The sequence below is a fragment of the Pelodiscus sinensis genome, chromosome 22, assembly GCF_049634645.1.
Source record: "Pelodiscus sinensis isolate JC-2024 chromosome 22, ASM4963464v1, whole genome shotgun sequence".
Classification (NCBI taxonomy): Eukaryota; Metazoa; Chordata; order Testudines; family Trionychidae; genus Pelodiscus; species Pelodiscus sinensis.
In genome coordinates this window covers 24492925-24508868 of record NC_134732.1, presented here as the reverse complement: position 1 = coordinate 24508868, position 15944 = coordinate 24492925, and the positions used below count along the sequence as shown (strand labels likewise).

Sequence of the window (15944 nt, the reverse complement as noted above, 5' to 3'; positions counted from 1 at the left end):
CGGTGAGCCGTGGGGCACCCCCCCGAACCAGGCCTGGATTCGTACTGGGGCGTTTGCAGCTGCCAGTGGGAATTCAGCTTCCAGGAGCACGTGAGATCACACGACTGCCACAGTTCCTGAATGGCCGGAGCCCGCGTGGCCAGGCGGGGCTGGAGAGATGAGCCCAGGGGCTGTAGCAGAAAGCAGGGGGGCCTTTGCTGCCAGCTTCTTCTCGGTGGCACTGGACAGGGTGGGGCAGCTCCCTCATTTCCAGAGCATCCAAGGCTGCAGCCGCCGACCCTCCTCTGTGCCGTACGCGGCCAGGTCACCGGCTTGCGAGCCGACCGGGGGCTTTAATGGCTGTTTGCACCTGTGTTTCAGGTGGGCGACCAGATGAAGCTGCTGCAGAACTGCTGGAGCGAGCTGCTGGTGTTTGACCACATCTACCGGCAGGTGCAGCACGGGAAGGAGCACAGCATGCTGCTTGTGACGGGCCAGGAGGTAATGCCCTCTCCTCCGGCGGGAACAGCCGGCCCGGGGGCCAGCAGGGCTTGTCTGGGCACTGCCAGGCTGGGGGCTGCATGCACGGGGGGTTGGGGCAGCCTAGCGAATAGGGAGCCGGCTGCACTAGTGCTGCAGAGGGATGGGGGGACGTGAAGAGGGAAACATACGAGGCAGAGGAGACTGGGGGTAGCAGCTGGGAGGTGTGCTGCTACCACTGCCTCTGACCCATTTTTGATTGCTGCCAGCATATTGATTGCTCAGTCGGGTCCTCAGACCCCTTCCCTTTTCTTCTGGGTGGCTACACCCTTCCTACACCCCCCTTATTTCGAAATAACAAGCGGAGCGTCCACACCACCACGCCTGTTGTTTTGAAAGAAGAGGCTGGTGATGTCAGAATCTGTCCTCCTGCTTTCCTCGGGGAATGACGCTTATTTCGAAAGCGCGGTTGCGTGGACGCCCCAGAGTCATTCGAAGTCAGTCGAGGGAGCGCGTCCACATTAACACAGCCGGCCTCGGGCTTATTTCGAGGCTCCCCCATAGCGGGGACCTGCTGTTTTGATTTTGTTATTTCGGGAGTGATCGTTTTGAATGTAAAAACTTTAAAAACAACGACCAGTCCGGCAGCACCTCAGAGACTCACAAAACATGCCGATGGGATCACGCGCTGTCGTGGGCACATCCCACTTCTGCCCACGAAAGCTCATGGTCCATCGGCATGTTTTGTGAGTCTCCGAGGTGCTGCCGGACTGGTCGTTGTTTTTTACGTTTTTCCAGTTACCGACGAACTCGCTCACTCTCTGAAGATTTTGAATCAAGTTCGTTTGAAATAGTTTCTCAGCGTAGACGTGCCCTCCTAGGCCGCGTGCCTTCGACAGTGCTTTGGGAAACTACCCAGAGCCGGGTGATGTGGGGCTGAGTCCACTTTGCACCCGTGCTGCTGCCTCACTCAGGCCTGTTCATGTCGGGATTTGCAAAGATGCCGTGATTTCTGCCAGGGGAAACTTCCCTCTCACCATTGAGTCCCAGAGGGGCCCGAGGCAAAGCCACTGTTCTTTGCCATTGTTTTCACCCCCTTGAAATCCGAAACTCCACGGCCTCCTCGTGGGATTCCCCGTCCAAAAGCAACACGCATGAAAGGCACCACATGCCCGCTGGCCAGTCTGTCGCTGTTCCACGTTCCTTTGCCCGAGTCGTGGTTCCAGGCGCATCTCTCTGGGACCAGAGACATCAATATGGACAGGACCAGAGCCCTGCATTGTTCCGAGGTGCATTGTGGTCCAGGCACCGGCCCCGATCCAGGGAATGAACAAACACAGGGCACGAGTCAGGCCCTGCCCCAAAGATCTGGCCGAGGACAGACATGGTCTTTCATCCTCCTTTCACACAGGGGATCTGGCCACAGCCAAGCCCAGGGACAGTCAGGGCGAGGCTGGGAGCTGACCCCAGGTTTCCTGATGCCCTCCCCTACAAGGCCAGCCTGCCTGAGCTGGTGTGTAAAACCCAAACCCACTCTGCCCATGCAGGAGGAGAGTTGTTCGTTGGCGGCTTCCCTGTAAGGAAGCCAAACATCCGCCTCGCCCAGTGCCGGGCCCTTCTCTCTCTCCATCTCTTCCTCAACAGACATTACTGTTCCCCTCCCAGCCATCCCACTAGCTAGGCGATGGTTCCCTGGAGCCTGCCCCTGAGGCCTCTAGTGGCATCAGACACAGCTGCGACCTGGCTGGGGCAGGGAGAACGTCTCTGGACGCCCCGCGGGCCCAGGCCAGTCGTCACGAACTGGTGGGGTCACTTTCTTTGCAGCTGGTGGCTTCTTTTGAAACTTCCTGGCCCCAATGCCGGGGACAGGGCTGGGGTCAGGCCCCAGGGATCCATATTCACTCCTCCAGAGATTGCTGCTACACCCCGGAGCCCGGAAACGTACCGAGTTTAGAAGCAGCTGCGGGGGCTCAGTTTGGGGTGAACTTGAGCCAGTTGAGGGGCACCATGTAAAGCGATGGAGCCATCGATTCTACCCCCCCCAACAGTCTAACCCCCCGGCCCATCAGTCCACCCCTCCCAGCGTGGTGTGAATCGGTGCACGGGGTCAGACTGGCAAAGAAATGGCTCCAGAGTCTCTCCTCGGGAGCCTTTAGCAACTGGGCAGTCTGGGCTGCTTGGCCTTGAACGTTGGGGCTTGTTTGAACGTCCAACTCCAGGCTGGGAGTCCATGTGCCGTAGTTTCGGACGATCTCGGCATTCCCAGCAACATGGAGCCCAACCTGGGGGCGGGGAGGGAATGGGTGACTTTTGTCTTACTTTTTTCCCTCTGGCGAAGGCCCTCCTGGCCCGCCTCCTGCGTGAACCGCGGCTGACCCAAGCAGATGCCTGGCGCTTTGTTTTTGCTGGGTTCCGGAATTGTTTTTGCACCAGGGGAGAAATAACGATCTGGAGATAGACCCACGCCACCCCCAAAGCGCAGGCGGTCGGCGTGTCCTGCCTTCCAGCAGGCAGCCAGGGGAAAATGCTCCGGTTTGGAGCAGCATGTTTCTCCAAAGAGAAATCAACAGCCACGTCTGTTTGTACAGAAGCCGGGGCTGAGAACAGAGCGGCTGGGTTGGAAGCGTAGGTTTTGTAGGGAACACGGGAACCAAGTCTCCCCAGAATCGGAGCCTGATTGTCCTGCTCTCCCCGGGGCGGCTCGGCTGCTGTGCAGTGAGGGACGCCTCTTGGAACACAAATTAAACCAAACGGCAATGCAGAGCCTGGCTATTTCCCCGGCTTTGCCGCCCTGTGGGCCCTGTTTATTCTCTAAGATGAGCGCCATGCCGGCCACAGGGCGTGTGCCGCGTGGCTTGTGGGGGAGAGGTGGAGAACCTCCGGCCCCCCGGCTTGCCAGGCCCCTCTCCCATCCAGACCCCAAGCTCGCTTCCTGGCAGCCCCCTCACACACAGAACTCCTGTTCTCTGGGGTGGGGGCCCACATCTACTAGCCTGGGCCCCTCTAGGCTCTGGGGTGCCGGCTTGGGTTTGGTTTTGCTTTGCACTTGTGTGTGGCCCCTGCCTGACTTCTGTGGCTCCGTGGCCCCGACCCAAAAAAGCTTCCCCAGCCCTGCGGTAGGGCTCCAGGGCCCCTGGGGTCTATCCTGGCGACCCAGGGGGGAGTTGCCTCCTGGTGCCGTGGTTCTGCTGCCTCTGTCCCCTAATATTTTCGCCGCGGGCCAGTTCTGGCTGCTGCTCCGGCCCGCCCGGGAATCAGGGACGTCCATCGCCTGCACCGGGGTGCAGGGCTGAGGTGTGGAGCGGGGGTGCGGAGAGCTACTGACCCAGACTGTGACCCTGTATCTGTGATGGAAACCTCTTCCAACCCCGGGGTGCAGCAGCTGCCCCAGCATCCCTAGCACCAGCCCCCCGGCCTGGGCATGCCCTGTGGCTATCGTTTGGGGGAAACCCCGCCAGGGTGTAGCTTGTGCCCCTCCCTCCACTGTCCTTTCCCTGGGATAATCCAGCCCGAGAGACGGAACCGTCTAAATCCCGTGCCGCTGGTTGCGAGCGGTGGTGGGGGACACCGCGAGGCCGCCTGTCCTGTCACTCAGGCAGCGACGTAGGGGGTATTCTCCCGGTGCGGGTCGGGGCCATGCCTCGGCCTGGTGCTGGCCCCCCTGCGGCAGGGCGCATCTCCCCAAAGGAGGCTTTTCGAGTCCGCCCCCAGCCCCCGGCAGGGCTGGCTATTTGCCATCCCTCGGCGAGAAGCAGGGGGGTTTTCACCTCAGCAGGGCCTGGCTAGGAGACTCTGGGGGTCTCAGCCCCGCTCGCTGCCTCGCTGGGGGGGGGGTCACCCCTCTCCTCAGGCCCCGCCGCTGAGCCCGGCTTCCTCCCTGTGCTTCCAGGTGGACATGGCGACAGTGGCAGCCCAAGCCGGCTCCATCCTGAACAACCTGGTCCTGAGGGCGCAGGAGCTGGTGCTGCACCTGCAGTCGCTCCAGGTGGACAGACAAGAGTTTGTGTGTCTGAAGTTCCTGATCCTCTTCAGCCTGGGTAAGTGCCCCAGAGGGGCCGAGTCTCCTCGGGGGCGCCGGGCGGCTGCGGGCCCTCCGCTGTGCTCGCTGGGATCGGTTAGTGTTACTTCCGCCTGCCCACGGCAGCCCTGGGAAGAGGGAGTGAAAGACAGTCCCCTGCCCCGGCGAGACCGGGGCGAATGGTTCTCCCCGTTTCCTGGGGGGAGCGAGGACAGGGAGACGGGGCCATTAACACGCCGGAGCTCGTGACTTCCCGTGTACGCTGGCTGCACCGCACGCTGCCCTGCGTGGGGGGAGGCCGGTCACCCTCCGGGGGACCCCTCCAGAGACCCGACAGACACACGGGTGCCTCCTTGTTAACACCCCTCCCCGCAGGCCTCTGCCGCCTCCGGCCGCGGCGAGAAGGGAGCCGGGCTGTAAATCGCGGGGCTGAGGTCCAGCTCTCTGTGGGGGGGCAGAGAGGCGCTGGGCGTGCTGGAACTGTGGGGTGCACCGCCCCCCCATAGGCCTGCCCAGCGCGGGGAGGGCGCGTCCCAGGGCCGGGAGCCAGGCAGGCTCTCCGTGTTAGAAGTCCTGGGTGACGAGAAGCCGGCCCAACTCCTGGGGGGACAGGAGCGGTCAGCCCACGCCACTGCAGGCCCCCTCGCTCAGCCTGCCGGCTCACGCAAAGCAAGCGCGCTCCTCCCCGGAGCCAGAGGCCTAGGACCAAAAGGCTCCCTGGGCCTGCTCTCTCCTGCCACTGCAGCTCACTGCGGGCGCTAGGCCTCGCTCGAACTGTCCCCGGCCCTGCGGGGTGTCTGAGGAGCTGCCGGGCGCTGGCTGGGGGCAGGTCCCACCGCGCCCAATGGAGAGCCTCTCTGATGGGGGGCCCAACCCCGGCCAGAGCGCGGCCACCTGCCCTTCTCGGCAAGTGCGTGGGAGGGAGGGTGGTGATTACGATGTAGAGTCTAACGGGAGCGTCAGAGACAAACAGGCCGGAAATAAACCCGCCGAGCTGGCAACTGCTGAGGCACAAACCTTTGCAGAGCAGCTTGTGATTTTGGCAAGAACAAGCAGGGGGACAAACCAAACGGCAGCGCCTCACTTTTGCCTCCAGAGTCTCTCTGGGGCTTCAGCCCCTTTGCCTGAGGGCCCGGGGCTGTTTGCAGCATCGTGGGTTCCCACTTTGCCTTTTTCCAGGGGCTAGTGCGGTAGCTGCGGCAGCTTGCGTGTGTGCGTGTGTGAGCGTGCGTGTGCGCACATGCAAGCCGGTGTGTGTGTGTGTGTGATTGTGTGTGTGTGTGCATATTTGCATGCGTGTGCGTAAGCGTGTGTGCATGTGTGTGTGTGCATGCATGCATGTTCGTGTGTGTGTGCATGTGCAAGCGTGTGCGTGTGTGTGTGTGTTTGTGCGCATGCGTGTGTGTGTGTGTGTGAGCGGGAGCATCGGGACTGTCTCTGCCCCGCATCCCTCCTCGTTATTCAGTCGTGTTGTAGTCGCCACTGGCGCGCAAGTGCCGTATCCGGCGGTACCAGGATGCCACCGGCGGATGCAGTGAAAGGCCGCAGGTGGCCATGGCGCAGAGGCCAAGGCCAGCGCCCGGCGACAGCCGGCTGGGTCTCAGCCTTGTGACAGGCAGCAGTCAGCATGCCCCAGCTGCAGCGCCATTGTAGGACTCGGCAGAGGGGAGTTGGAAGGGAGCGATTCGAAGGGGGAGCATGGAGGTGGCTTTGCAGATGAGCGTTATTCACAGCTCTCCCGCCCTGGAGGGGCTCTCCCCTGGTAAACACTTAGCCACACGAGTAACTTTGCTCCCTCGATTTCAGTGGGGCTTTTCCCAGCAGCAAAGAATATTCAGCAGCAGAAATGTCGTCAGTAGGGCTGCCAGGTGTCCGGTTTGGAACCAGACCGTCCAGTATTTGAGCTTCTGTTTGGGAAACAAATTGAGAAACTAGAGATGAGACAATGGAAGGGCCCGGTGTTTTCTAAGTGAGATGTGATGTAGATGGTGAGGTGATGTCGAGCGTGTCCGCTGTTTTTGTTGAACTCATCTGGCAACCCTAGTTCTCAGGCTTGGGTCCGTGTCCAGCCCAGCGGCGGGTGGGCCACACAGGGCCATACCACAGCTCCAGTGAGCTGCTTTGAACGTGGCACCTGGTACAAAGGTATCCCCCGGGGCAGCCCTTCAGAGGTGCGTGGGCGAAAAGGGGGAGCACGGGCCAATGTGCGCACAGTAGCGTCTCCCCATCATGGGAGGGGCTGAACACACACGTAACAGCTGAGCAGGCGAGGGGACCGGCTCGGCTCCTGGCACCCCGCCGCCTCCCTTGGCTTGCAGCTCAGCAGAGAATTTTTTCAAGCACAAATATTTTTATTTCCCTCAGAGCGTTTCCCAGAGCGGCCTTTTCTCCTCGCGGTGGGGACGGTGGGGGAGAGGAACCAAGTGGCCGGCCTGCAGGGGCTGGGGCAGGCTCCTTCCGCACCCGGAATCAAAAGGAGCCTGTTTTGGTAACGGGCCCGGTGCGCCGGGCCGTGGAACAAGCCGGCTGATAGGGCCTTCCCAAAACAGCCGTGTTGACAGAGCCCCGCGCGGGGCCGGCCCTGTCTGGCTGGGTTTGCGTCAGAGGAATGCAGGGCAGGGGAGCGCCGGGTTCTCATGAGAGCGCCCCCGCCTCGGAGTCTGCGGCGAAAGTCGCTCGGGCGGAATCACGTATTTACTTCTCCCCTAGACAAAATAGCCCCGGCGGTCGGCGGCCGGGGCGGGGCTGGGAGAGATGACCCGCCTGCTTGGCTGCCACATTCCTGGGGGCCGGGCCACAGCCTTTGCCCCCCGCCCCCCGGCTGTGGTTACCATAGCAACACATCCCTCCAGGTACCTCCACCTAGGGACCCTGCAGGCCTCGGATGCTGGCCCATTGCCTGGGCGGAGGGGGCAGCCGAGCGCCCGCCGGGGTGGCCTTGTCCCGCTGGCGTTCGCTCTGTGGGGGGCTGGGGCGTTTCTCTGGCACCCCCCTTTCTGGAAGTGAAATCCGGGGGAGGGGCACTCTGGGGACAGACAGCCTCTCGCTGCAGCATGGGGACAGCCAGGGCGTGTGCAGGGCGAGCGCCTGCCCGTGTGCCCACTCCGGCCTGGCGGGCCCTGCCGGGGGACATGCCAAGCACCCGTGTCGCTCAGGGCCATCCCTGTGGGTCTGCGTTAGCCCGTCAGCCCCTTTCCCTCCTCCCCCGGCCCTCTGTGCCTGCCCCCCCTACTCCTGCCGTCTCCTCCTCTCCCGTTTCCCTCGTGGCTCTGCCCTCCCCATCCTTGGGGGCAAAGAAAAGGCCCGAGGAAACCAAGTCCCATTTGCAGAGGTGGGGGCTGCACGTGTGTGATGGCACGTTGGGGTCCCCCCGACCCTGCACCCCCGTAGCAGCCAGAACAGGCTCCGCCAGCCAGTAGACTAGAGGGGGGTTATTGCTTCTCCGGGATACAGCCCAGCACAGACGGGACGTGGCTACAGGAGTCAGGGCCAGGATGCCTCAGACCCCTTGGGTTACCCCCTAAACCCTCAGCACCCAGCTTAGTCTGTTCCCTTCATGTTTCCCAGCCAGAAACTGCCTCGCTCCCAGGCCCTGCTCCCAGCCAGGTGTGAGTCTCCCCCTCCCTCCGTTTGTCTCTCCCGCTGGGAAGAGCCCTGTTATCTGCTCCGGCTGGGCCTAGTGTCTGGGCCAATCCGCATGTGGGGGAGTCAGTGGGAATCGCATTCACAGCGCAGGGGACCCCGGTCACAGAGCAGACAGCCCCCCACTACGGCACCGCTTGCTGGGGGGTTGGGTCGGCTTTGTCCGACCAAGGTTCCCCCGGCTGCTGGGTTGCCTGCTGCGTATACTTGTCCCGATGACGAGGGATGTCTCCTGGCTTAGCGATGGGCAGGCTCGCCAAAGGAGCCCCCCGGCGCTTGCCCACCTCCCCCAGCTTGGCGTAACACCGCCCGTTGGCCCCAGCCTGCGGCAAGGCGGGTACGCCCCCCCCCCCCCCCCGCCGCTGGTAGAGAGGGGGAAGCCATCTGCCCCATCCAAGGCACCGTCAAAGGACTCTTTGGACTGTGAGAATCGGGCCCCTCTCGGGCGTCCCAGCGTAGCGGCTGAGCCAGGTAGGCCAGGGCCCCCCGCCGAAGACGAGCTGCGTTGCACTGCGGGTGAGCGTGCTGGGGGCGGTGAGTTGTGTTTACACGACGGCGGGGAGCGCACGGGCGACTGAGGTTACTGCCCTGAGACACGGGTCACACCTGGGGTGCCCCCCCCCGTTTTTATCACACGTCTCACAGTCCCTGGTGTGTTCTCAAAACGCCCGCGCAGAGCGTGGAGGGGGGGTGATGGGAGCAGCTCAGCTGCCAGCCCTCAGAGCTTAAACCATGGCCTGTGTGTGCCTGAAAGCCTCACCAGCAGAGTTCTCAAACGTTTTGGCCCACAGCCCACCCTGCTCAATGCAGCCAACCACCCATGATGACAAAATGGGTGCAGGAGCAGCCTGGGGTGGGGGGAGGGTGTAGGAGCAGGCTAGGGGTGGGGGGGACGGTGTAGGAGCGGGCTAGGGGTGGGGGGGAGGGTGCAGGAGCGGGCTGGGGTGGGGGGAGGGTGCAGGAGCAGGCTAGGGGTGGGGGGGGGGGTGCAGGAGCGGGCTGGGGGTGGAGGCGAGGGCGTAGGAGCAGGCTGGGGGCGGGGGAGGGCGTAGGAGCAGGCTGGGGGCAGGGGAGGGCGTAGGAGCAGGCTGGGGGCAGGGGAGGGCGTAGGAGCAGGCTAGGGGTGGGGGGAGGGCGTAGGAGCAGGCTGGGGGCGGAGGGGAGGGCGTAGGAGCAGGCTAGGGGCGGGGGAGGGCGTAGGAGCAGGCTGGGGGCGGGGGAGGGCGTAGGAGCAGGCTGGGGGTGGGGGGAGGGCGTAGGAGCAGGCTGGGGGCGGGGGGAGGGCGTAGGAGCGGGCTGGGGGCGGGGGAGGGCGTAGGAGCAGGCTGGGCGGGGGGGAGGGCGTAGGAGCAGGCTAGGGGCGGGGGGGAGGGCGTAGGAGCAGGCTGGGGGCTGGGGGGAGGGTGTAGGAGCAGGCTGGGGGCAAGGGGGAGGGCGTAGGAGCAGGCTGGGGGCGGGGGAGGGCGTAGGAGCAGGCTAGGGGCGGGGGGGAGGGCATAGGAGCAGGCTGGGGACGGGGGGGGGAGGGCGCAGGAGCAGGCTGGGGGCGGGGGGGAGGGCGTAGGAGCAGGCTAGGGGCGGGGGGGAGGGCATAGGAGCAGGCTGGGGGCGGGGGAGGGCGTAGGAGCAGGCTGGGGGCGGGGGGGAGGGCGTAGGAGCAGGCTAGGGGCGGGGGGGGAGGGCGTAGGAGCGGGCTGGGGGCGGGGGGAGGGCGTAGGAGCGGGCTGGGGGCGGGGGAGGGCGTAGGAGCGGGCTGGGGGCGGGGGGGGGAGGGCGTAGGAGCGGGCTGGGGTCGGGGGGAGGGTGTAGGAGCAGGCTGGGGGTGGGGGGAGGGTGTAGGAGCAGGCTGGGGACGGGGGGAGGGCGTAGGAGCAGGCTGGGGGCGGGGGGGAGGGCGTAGGAGCGGGCTGGGGGTGGGGGGAGGGTGTAGGAGCAGGCTGGGGGTGGGGGGAGGGTGTAGGAGCAGGCTGGGGGAGTCTGGGAGGAGGCAGGGTGCAGGGGAGGGTGCAGGGTCTCAGCATGAGGGGGTTGCGTGCGGGCGATGGAGGTGCAGGGTCGGGGTGGGGGCGGAGCTCCAGCACAGGCCCGCCTGCAAGATGGTTGCTGACCATGCTTTGAGAATTGCTGCTCGAAAGCCAGAGAGTAAATGACTCCCCCCCCCCCCCACATGTACCAGGGTTTTTAACAACTAATCATGGCTTGGAAGCTACTCTCATGCCTTTGGGGGACCCAGGAGTGCGGCGACACTGGCCCGTCTCCGGGCAGAAGCAGCGTGTTGCGCGCCGTTAGGTTTCATGCCGCCTTGCGCAGGGCGGGTCTAGGATGGCGGGCAGGGCCGGCTTCAGGCCGATTCGCCCGATTCCCCCGAATCGGGCCCCGCACCTAAAAGGGCCCCGCGCCCTAAAGCCGGAAGCGAGCTGGTGTGCCGTGCGCACTGCGGGAGGGGGCGTTGGCCCCGGAGGAGGAGCGTGGTCTTCTGTGCGCCACGGGACGGGGAGTCGGCCCCTGGGTTTGGCCGATAGACGGGACTCTGCCCTGTAGCTGGAGATTTAAAGGGGCTGTGACTTTTCTGTGTGTGCTGGCTTGTGGGTTGTTTTTTTTGGGGGGGGGGGTTGCCCTTTGGAAAGCCCAGCCAGAGCTTCCATGGACCCTGTTCGCTTGGAGGACTCGGTCCTGTTCCTGTGCATTCAGGGCTTGCTGCCATACACACGTCTCCAGCTGAGAACGTAACATCAGCACGTTCCCATGGTGCACAGTGGCCGAGGGTCACGCAGGGTGTGTCTAGACTACAGGGTTTTTTCGAAAAAAGTGGCCTTTCTACGCAAAAACTATACCTGTGTCTAGACTACTGCCGTGTTCTGTTGACAATAAATCGATAGAACGCGGTGGTTTGGTTGACAGCGGTAAACCACATTCTACGCGGAATAACGCCTTTTGTCGAAAGTCACCTTTTGAAAAAAGGCGCTGTTGCATGAAAATAGGGCTTTTTCGAAAGAGAGTCTAGATGCCCTTTTTCGACAGAGGCTTTTTCGAAAGACACTGTTGAAAAAGCCTCCGTCGAAAAAGGTGTGCAATCTAGATGTCGCCTCAGTTAGGCTCTCGCGGTGCATCTTTAAAAGGTCTCTTGGCTCTTCCCGTGGGCTTGGAGAGAGACGTGGCCAAGTGTGCTCCATGCTGCGTCACAAAGCCACGGCTCATCTGCATTCCGAGACAACGGGCCCAGGTTTGTCCTGTGCAACGCCCCTGCTGGAGGGGGCGGGAGTGGGGCTTGCCTCGTTGTAACCGATGCCAACGTTTGCCCCATTAGCCGTAGCAGGAGAAAAGTAACTTTAGCGGCCAGTGAGTGGGGCAAACGGAGACGTCCGGGCTCGCTCGCAGCGCGCTGGCCTGGGCCGGGGGGCTCCGAACTCTCCCAGCACTTCGCTGCAACGGAGGGTTCTTTTTTTAAGATGGGCTCTAGGGTGTTTCTCTTTTAACGGGGCTGTTCAGCAGGCCACGCCCCTTCCGACGTGGCCGATGGATGCTGGTTTCTGTATCGCCTGGCTTGGGCTCTGCTGGGAGCAGACGCACGGACCCCCCGACTCCGCAGTGGGGGCCAGGCAGGAGGCAGCGTGCGCCCAAAGCCAGGGAGCAGGACCCGAGAGCCCGTTTCTCGCCTCCCCTCCCCGTTGTTTCCTTTTGAACAAGCCGGTTTACAGTACAGGGACGCTCAGCGCGACGAGCTGCAGGTGGAACAGTGATCAGGCCGGGGCACCAACAGAGCTCGGATTGGGAAATAAAAGGGCTGGTGGCCTGGGCTGGAAGAGCCAGTGTGTGGGGGGGAGGGCTTCTGAGGGGGACCCTCCCCCCAGTGGGAGCAGTCAGTCCGGTGGAGTAACCCCTCCTCCTGGGCTGTGCCCATTATACAGACCCGAGAGCCGCACCCTCCTGCCTTGTCCGAAGGGAGCAGCCCCTGGTAGGCAGGAGGCCTTTCCTGGAGAAGGCTGCTGGGTTTATTAGAGCAGGGGTGAGGGGGGCTTTGCCAACCCAGCCCCCTTTGAACACACCAGCCGCTGTCGGGCTCCTCAGCGGGAGCGTGCCCAGACCGATGCCACCGGAAGGGCAGCCTCGGCCTGGCCTAGCCCTTTGCTGGGGCTGACGTATCAGTGGCGGCGCCGAGGCCCAGTCTCCGGGGCTGCGCGTTCCAGCCTGTCGCTGCTGCCTGCTCAGAGCAGGCCGTACGGGCGCCATCCCCGAGGCGGAGCGAACACGCCGGAGTGTGGTGCCTCATGCCGGAGGGGGGAGCCTCGTGACGGAGGAGGGAACCTCGTGACGGAGGGGGGAGCCTTGTGCTGGAGGGGGGAGCCTCGTGACGGAGGAGGGAACCTCGTGCTGGAGGGGGGAGCCTTGTGCTGGAGTGGGGGAGCCTTGTGCTGGAGTGGGGGAGCCTCGTCCGGAGGGGGGAGCCTTGTGCCGGAGTGGGGGAGCCTCGTGCCGGAGGAGAGAGCCTCGTCTGGAGGGGGGAGCCTTGTGCCGGAGGGGGGGAGCCTTGTGCTGGAGTGGGGGAGCCTCGTCCGGAGGGGGGAGCCTTGTGCCGGAGTGGGGGAGCCTTGTGCCGGAGGGGGGAGCCTTGTGCCGGAGGGGGGAGCCTCGTCTGGAGGGGGGAGCCTTGTGCCGGAGGGGGGAGCCTTGTGCCGGAGGGGGGAGCCTCGTCCGGAGGGGGGAGCCTTGTGCCGGAGGGGGGAGCCTTGTGCCGGAGGGGGGAGCTTCGTGCCGGACGGAGGAGCCTTGTGCCGGAGGGGGGAGCTTCGTGCCGGACGGAGGAGCCTCAGCTTTGCCCTGTCTCTGCGGCGCGCAGGGACGACTGGGCGGCAGTTGGCTGTGTGCACCGAACTCCCCCTTTTGCGCCAAGCCCTATGTCCTCCCTAGCAACACCCAGGCCGGGTCTGACCAAGGGTCCGTCCAGACCAGGGAGCTGCCTCCCGACAGCAGCCAGCGCCGGAAGCGCCAGCGGCGATGAACCGAGCGATCCATCCCGCGGTGTCCAGTGTCAGCGGCTGCTGTCTAGGGACACCAGAGCTGGGCGTTAGCGCCGTGGCTCGTTAGTAGCCATTGAGGGACGCGGACCGATCCTCCAGGCACTCGTTGAATTCTTCTCTTGGGCCTTCACCATGGACCTGGCAGCAAGTTCCCCGGGCTGCTTGTGTGGGCAAAGTTCTTCTTTCCGCAGGCTGCTGCCTCTTCATTTCACCGGGCGACCCCTAGGTCTTGTGTCAGGGGAAATTGGAGAAGGTTCAGAGAAGAGCAACAAGACTGATTTAAGGTCTAGAAAACCTGAGCTACGAGGGAAGACTGAAAGAACGGGGCTTGTTTAATTTGGAAAAGAGAAGACTGAGAGGGGACAGGAGAGCGGTTTTCAGGTATCTAAAAGGGTGTCACGAGGAGGAGGGAGAAAACTTGTTCATCTTGGCCTCTGGGGATAGAACAAGAAGCAATGGGCTTAAACTGCAGCAAGGGAGGTTCAGGTTGGACATTAGGAAAAAGTTCCTAACTCTCAGGGGGTATGTCTACACTGCTGCCCTAGTTCGAACTAGGGTGGCTAATGTAGGCATTCCAAGTTGCAAATGAAGCCCAGGATTTAAATATCCCGGGCTTCATTTGCATCTTCCCGGGCGCCGCCATTTTTAAATCCCCCTTAGTGCGGACTCCGTGCCCGCGGCTACACGCGGCACGGAGTAGGTAGTTCGAATTAGGCTCTCTAATTTGAACTACGGTTACTCCTCGTGGAACGAGTTGTACCAATAGTTCGAATTAGAGATCCTAATTCAAACTACCTACTCGGTGCCGCGTGTAGCCGCGGGCACGGAGTCCGCACTAAGGGGATTTAAAAATGGCGGCGCCCGGCAAGATGCAAATGAAGCCCGGGATATTTAAATCCTGGGCTTCATTTGCAACTTCGAATGCCTACATTAGCCACCCTAGTTCGAACTAGGGTAGCAGTGTAGACATACCCAGGGTGGTTAAACACTGGAATAAATTGCCCAGGGAGGTTGTAGAATCTCCATCTCTGGGGCTATTTAAGAGCAGGTTGGATACATGTCTATCAGGGATGGTCTAGACAGCACTGGGTCCTGCCATGAGGGCAGGGGACTGGACTCGATGACCCCTCGAGGTCCCTTCCAGTCCTAGTATTCTATGATTCTGTGATGGGAAGGTGCAAGGCTCCCTCCCTCTTCTCATTCTCCACACCGGTCCTGGATTCGTAGCCCTGTAGGCTACCCGCCCCGTCATTGTCCCTTCTCTGAATGGCGCGGTCCCACTCTTCTTACTCGTGCCCAGGGGCGGCCCGTGAACCTAGGAAGACTAGGCGGTCGCCTAGGGCGCCGCTGCCCCGGGCGCCAGATGATGATGTCACAGGGCGCCTGGGTGCCCCGTGATTACATCACGGCCATTGACGGCCGTGCAGGCGGGGGCGCCGATCGCGCTTTCCGCCTGGGGCTACAGCCGGCCTCGGGCCCCTCCTGCTCGCGCCTCACACGCAGGCCGTCCCCCCATCATGCTTGTGGCCCTTGCCCGTCCCTTTCCCCATTCGAGTGCACCTCTTTGGAGGTGGCGGTGATGAGGACGGCCGTCCGCGCCCAAGGTGTGGGTGTCCCGCGGATTTATATAGCGGCATTGTGCTATTTTCTGGTTCTTTCGCCATGCCGTCCCTAATGGCTCCTAACATTCTCTTGGCTTTTTTTTTTTTTGACTGCCGCTACACACTGAGCAGATGTTTTCAGAGAACGAGGCATGAGGACTCCAAGATCCCTTTCTTGAATGCTAACAGCTAATTTAGACCCCCCCCCCCCCCCGCATCATTTTGTGTGTCTAATTTGCCCTTCGCAGGCTCAGCTGCAGAGCCCTGCACTGCATATTCTGTGTAGGATGTAATTGCCTTTCACAAGAGAATTTCCACATTTACCACTCTGCCACCACACAATCAAAGCCAGCGCCACAGACACGAGAGACTGCCATTTGAGTTCTAAATAGATTTCTCTCCTGAGCAGGTAAAGAGGTTTAATTAAAATTAGGGCTTCTCAAAATAGCAATATTTATGAGGACAGCACAGGTTAGCTTTGTTCTACAGAAGGGCTTAATAGAGCCTTAATGGATTGACCTATCATTCGATTTCATGACTTACATTCATGAAGCAGCTCCTCATGGGGAGGGGAGGAAGAGAGGCTTTTATAGCCCACATTCCCTTAAGCGTTTGCAATTTATCAGCAGCTTCTCCCAAACAAAAGGCGCTGTGAATAGGAAGAACACTTGAGGGCATAGAAATAATCCCAGGCATATCTGTATGTGTGATGGGCTGCTTTGTCGCAGGACAGAGCCTTTGCAACTGCGGCAGTGTCTCTAAATGAAGTGAGTCAATGTTATTTGGACAACATTCTTTATTCATCGCAGGAATGAAAAGATTATTCAAATATTCAATTAACCAGTGAATAGGGTCTTTCTGAGAACCAGGTGAGTTCATCAAGTAGAACTAGCTATTGTTGCGCCAACTCAGGGTAGAGATTTGACATTTATCAATCTAACTTCTTCTTCTTTTTGAAAAATGACACTCACCACAAGCGCCGTATGCAGATAAAGAGATTTCAGACCCACTTGCTCTAGCGGAACAGGGATGGGCTGCGGGCGTGGGGATGGGAGTCCGGAGCTGGCCGTGCGTCTTGGCCGCGTTGTGACGACATGGCACCGCACCGAGCAACGGTCAGGGAAGGGCCCTTTGCTCACCGCCTTGGCCGGTCCAAGGCTGCGCCCTGCGGCAGAGGCGTAGGGGCTCCATTCATCCGAGTCGCGC

At 62.0% G+C, this 15944-nt stretch overlaps 1 protein-coding gene across 2 annotated transcripts in view; it reads left to right on the top strand.

The window, feature by feature from the left end:
* NR5A1 (nuclear receptor subfamily 5 group A member 1) overlaps positions 1-15944 on the top strand; it is a 56176-nt gene that overhangs the window by 33505 nt on the left and 6727 nt on the right. For both annotated transcript variants that reach the window (XM_075905674.1, XM_075905675.1), the window contains exons 5-6: positions 361-480; positions 4349-4496. In XM_075905674.1, the coding sequence (XP_075761789.1) occupies positions 361-480; positions 4349-4496 (268 nt within the window). The remainder of the gene's footprint in view (positions 1-360; positions 481-4348; positions 4497-15944) is intronic.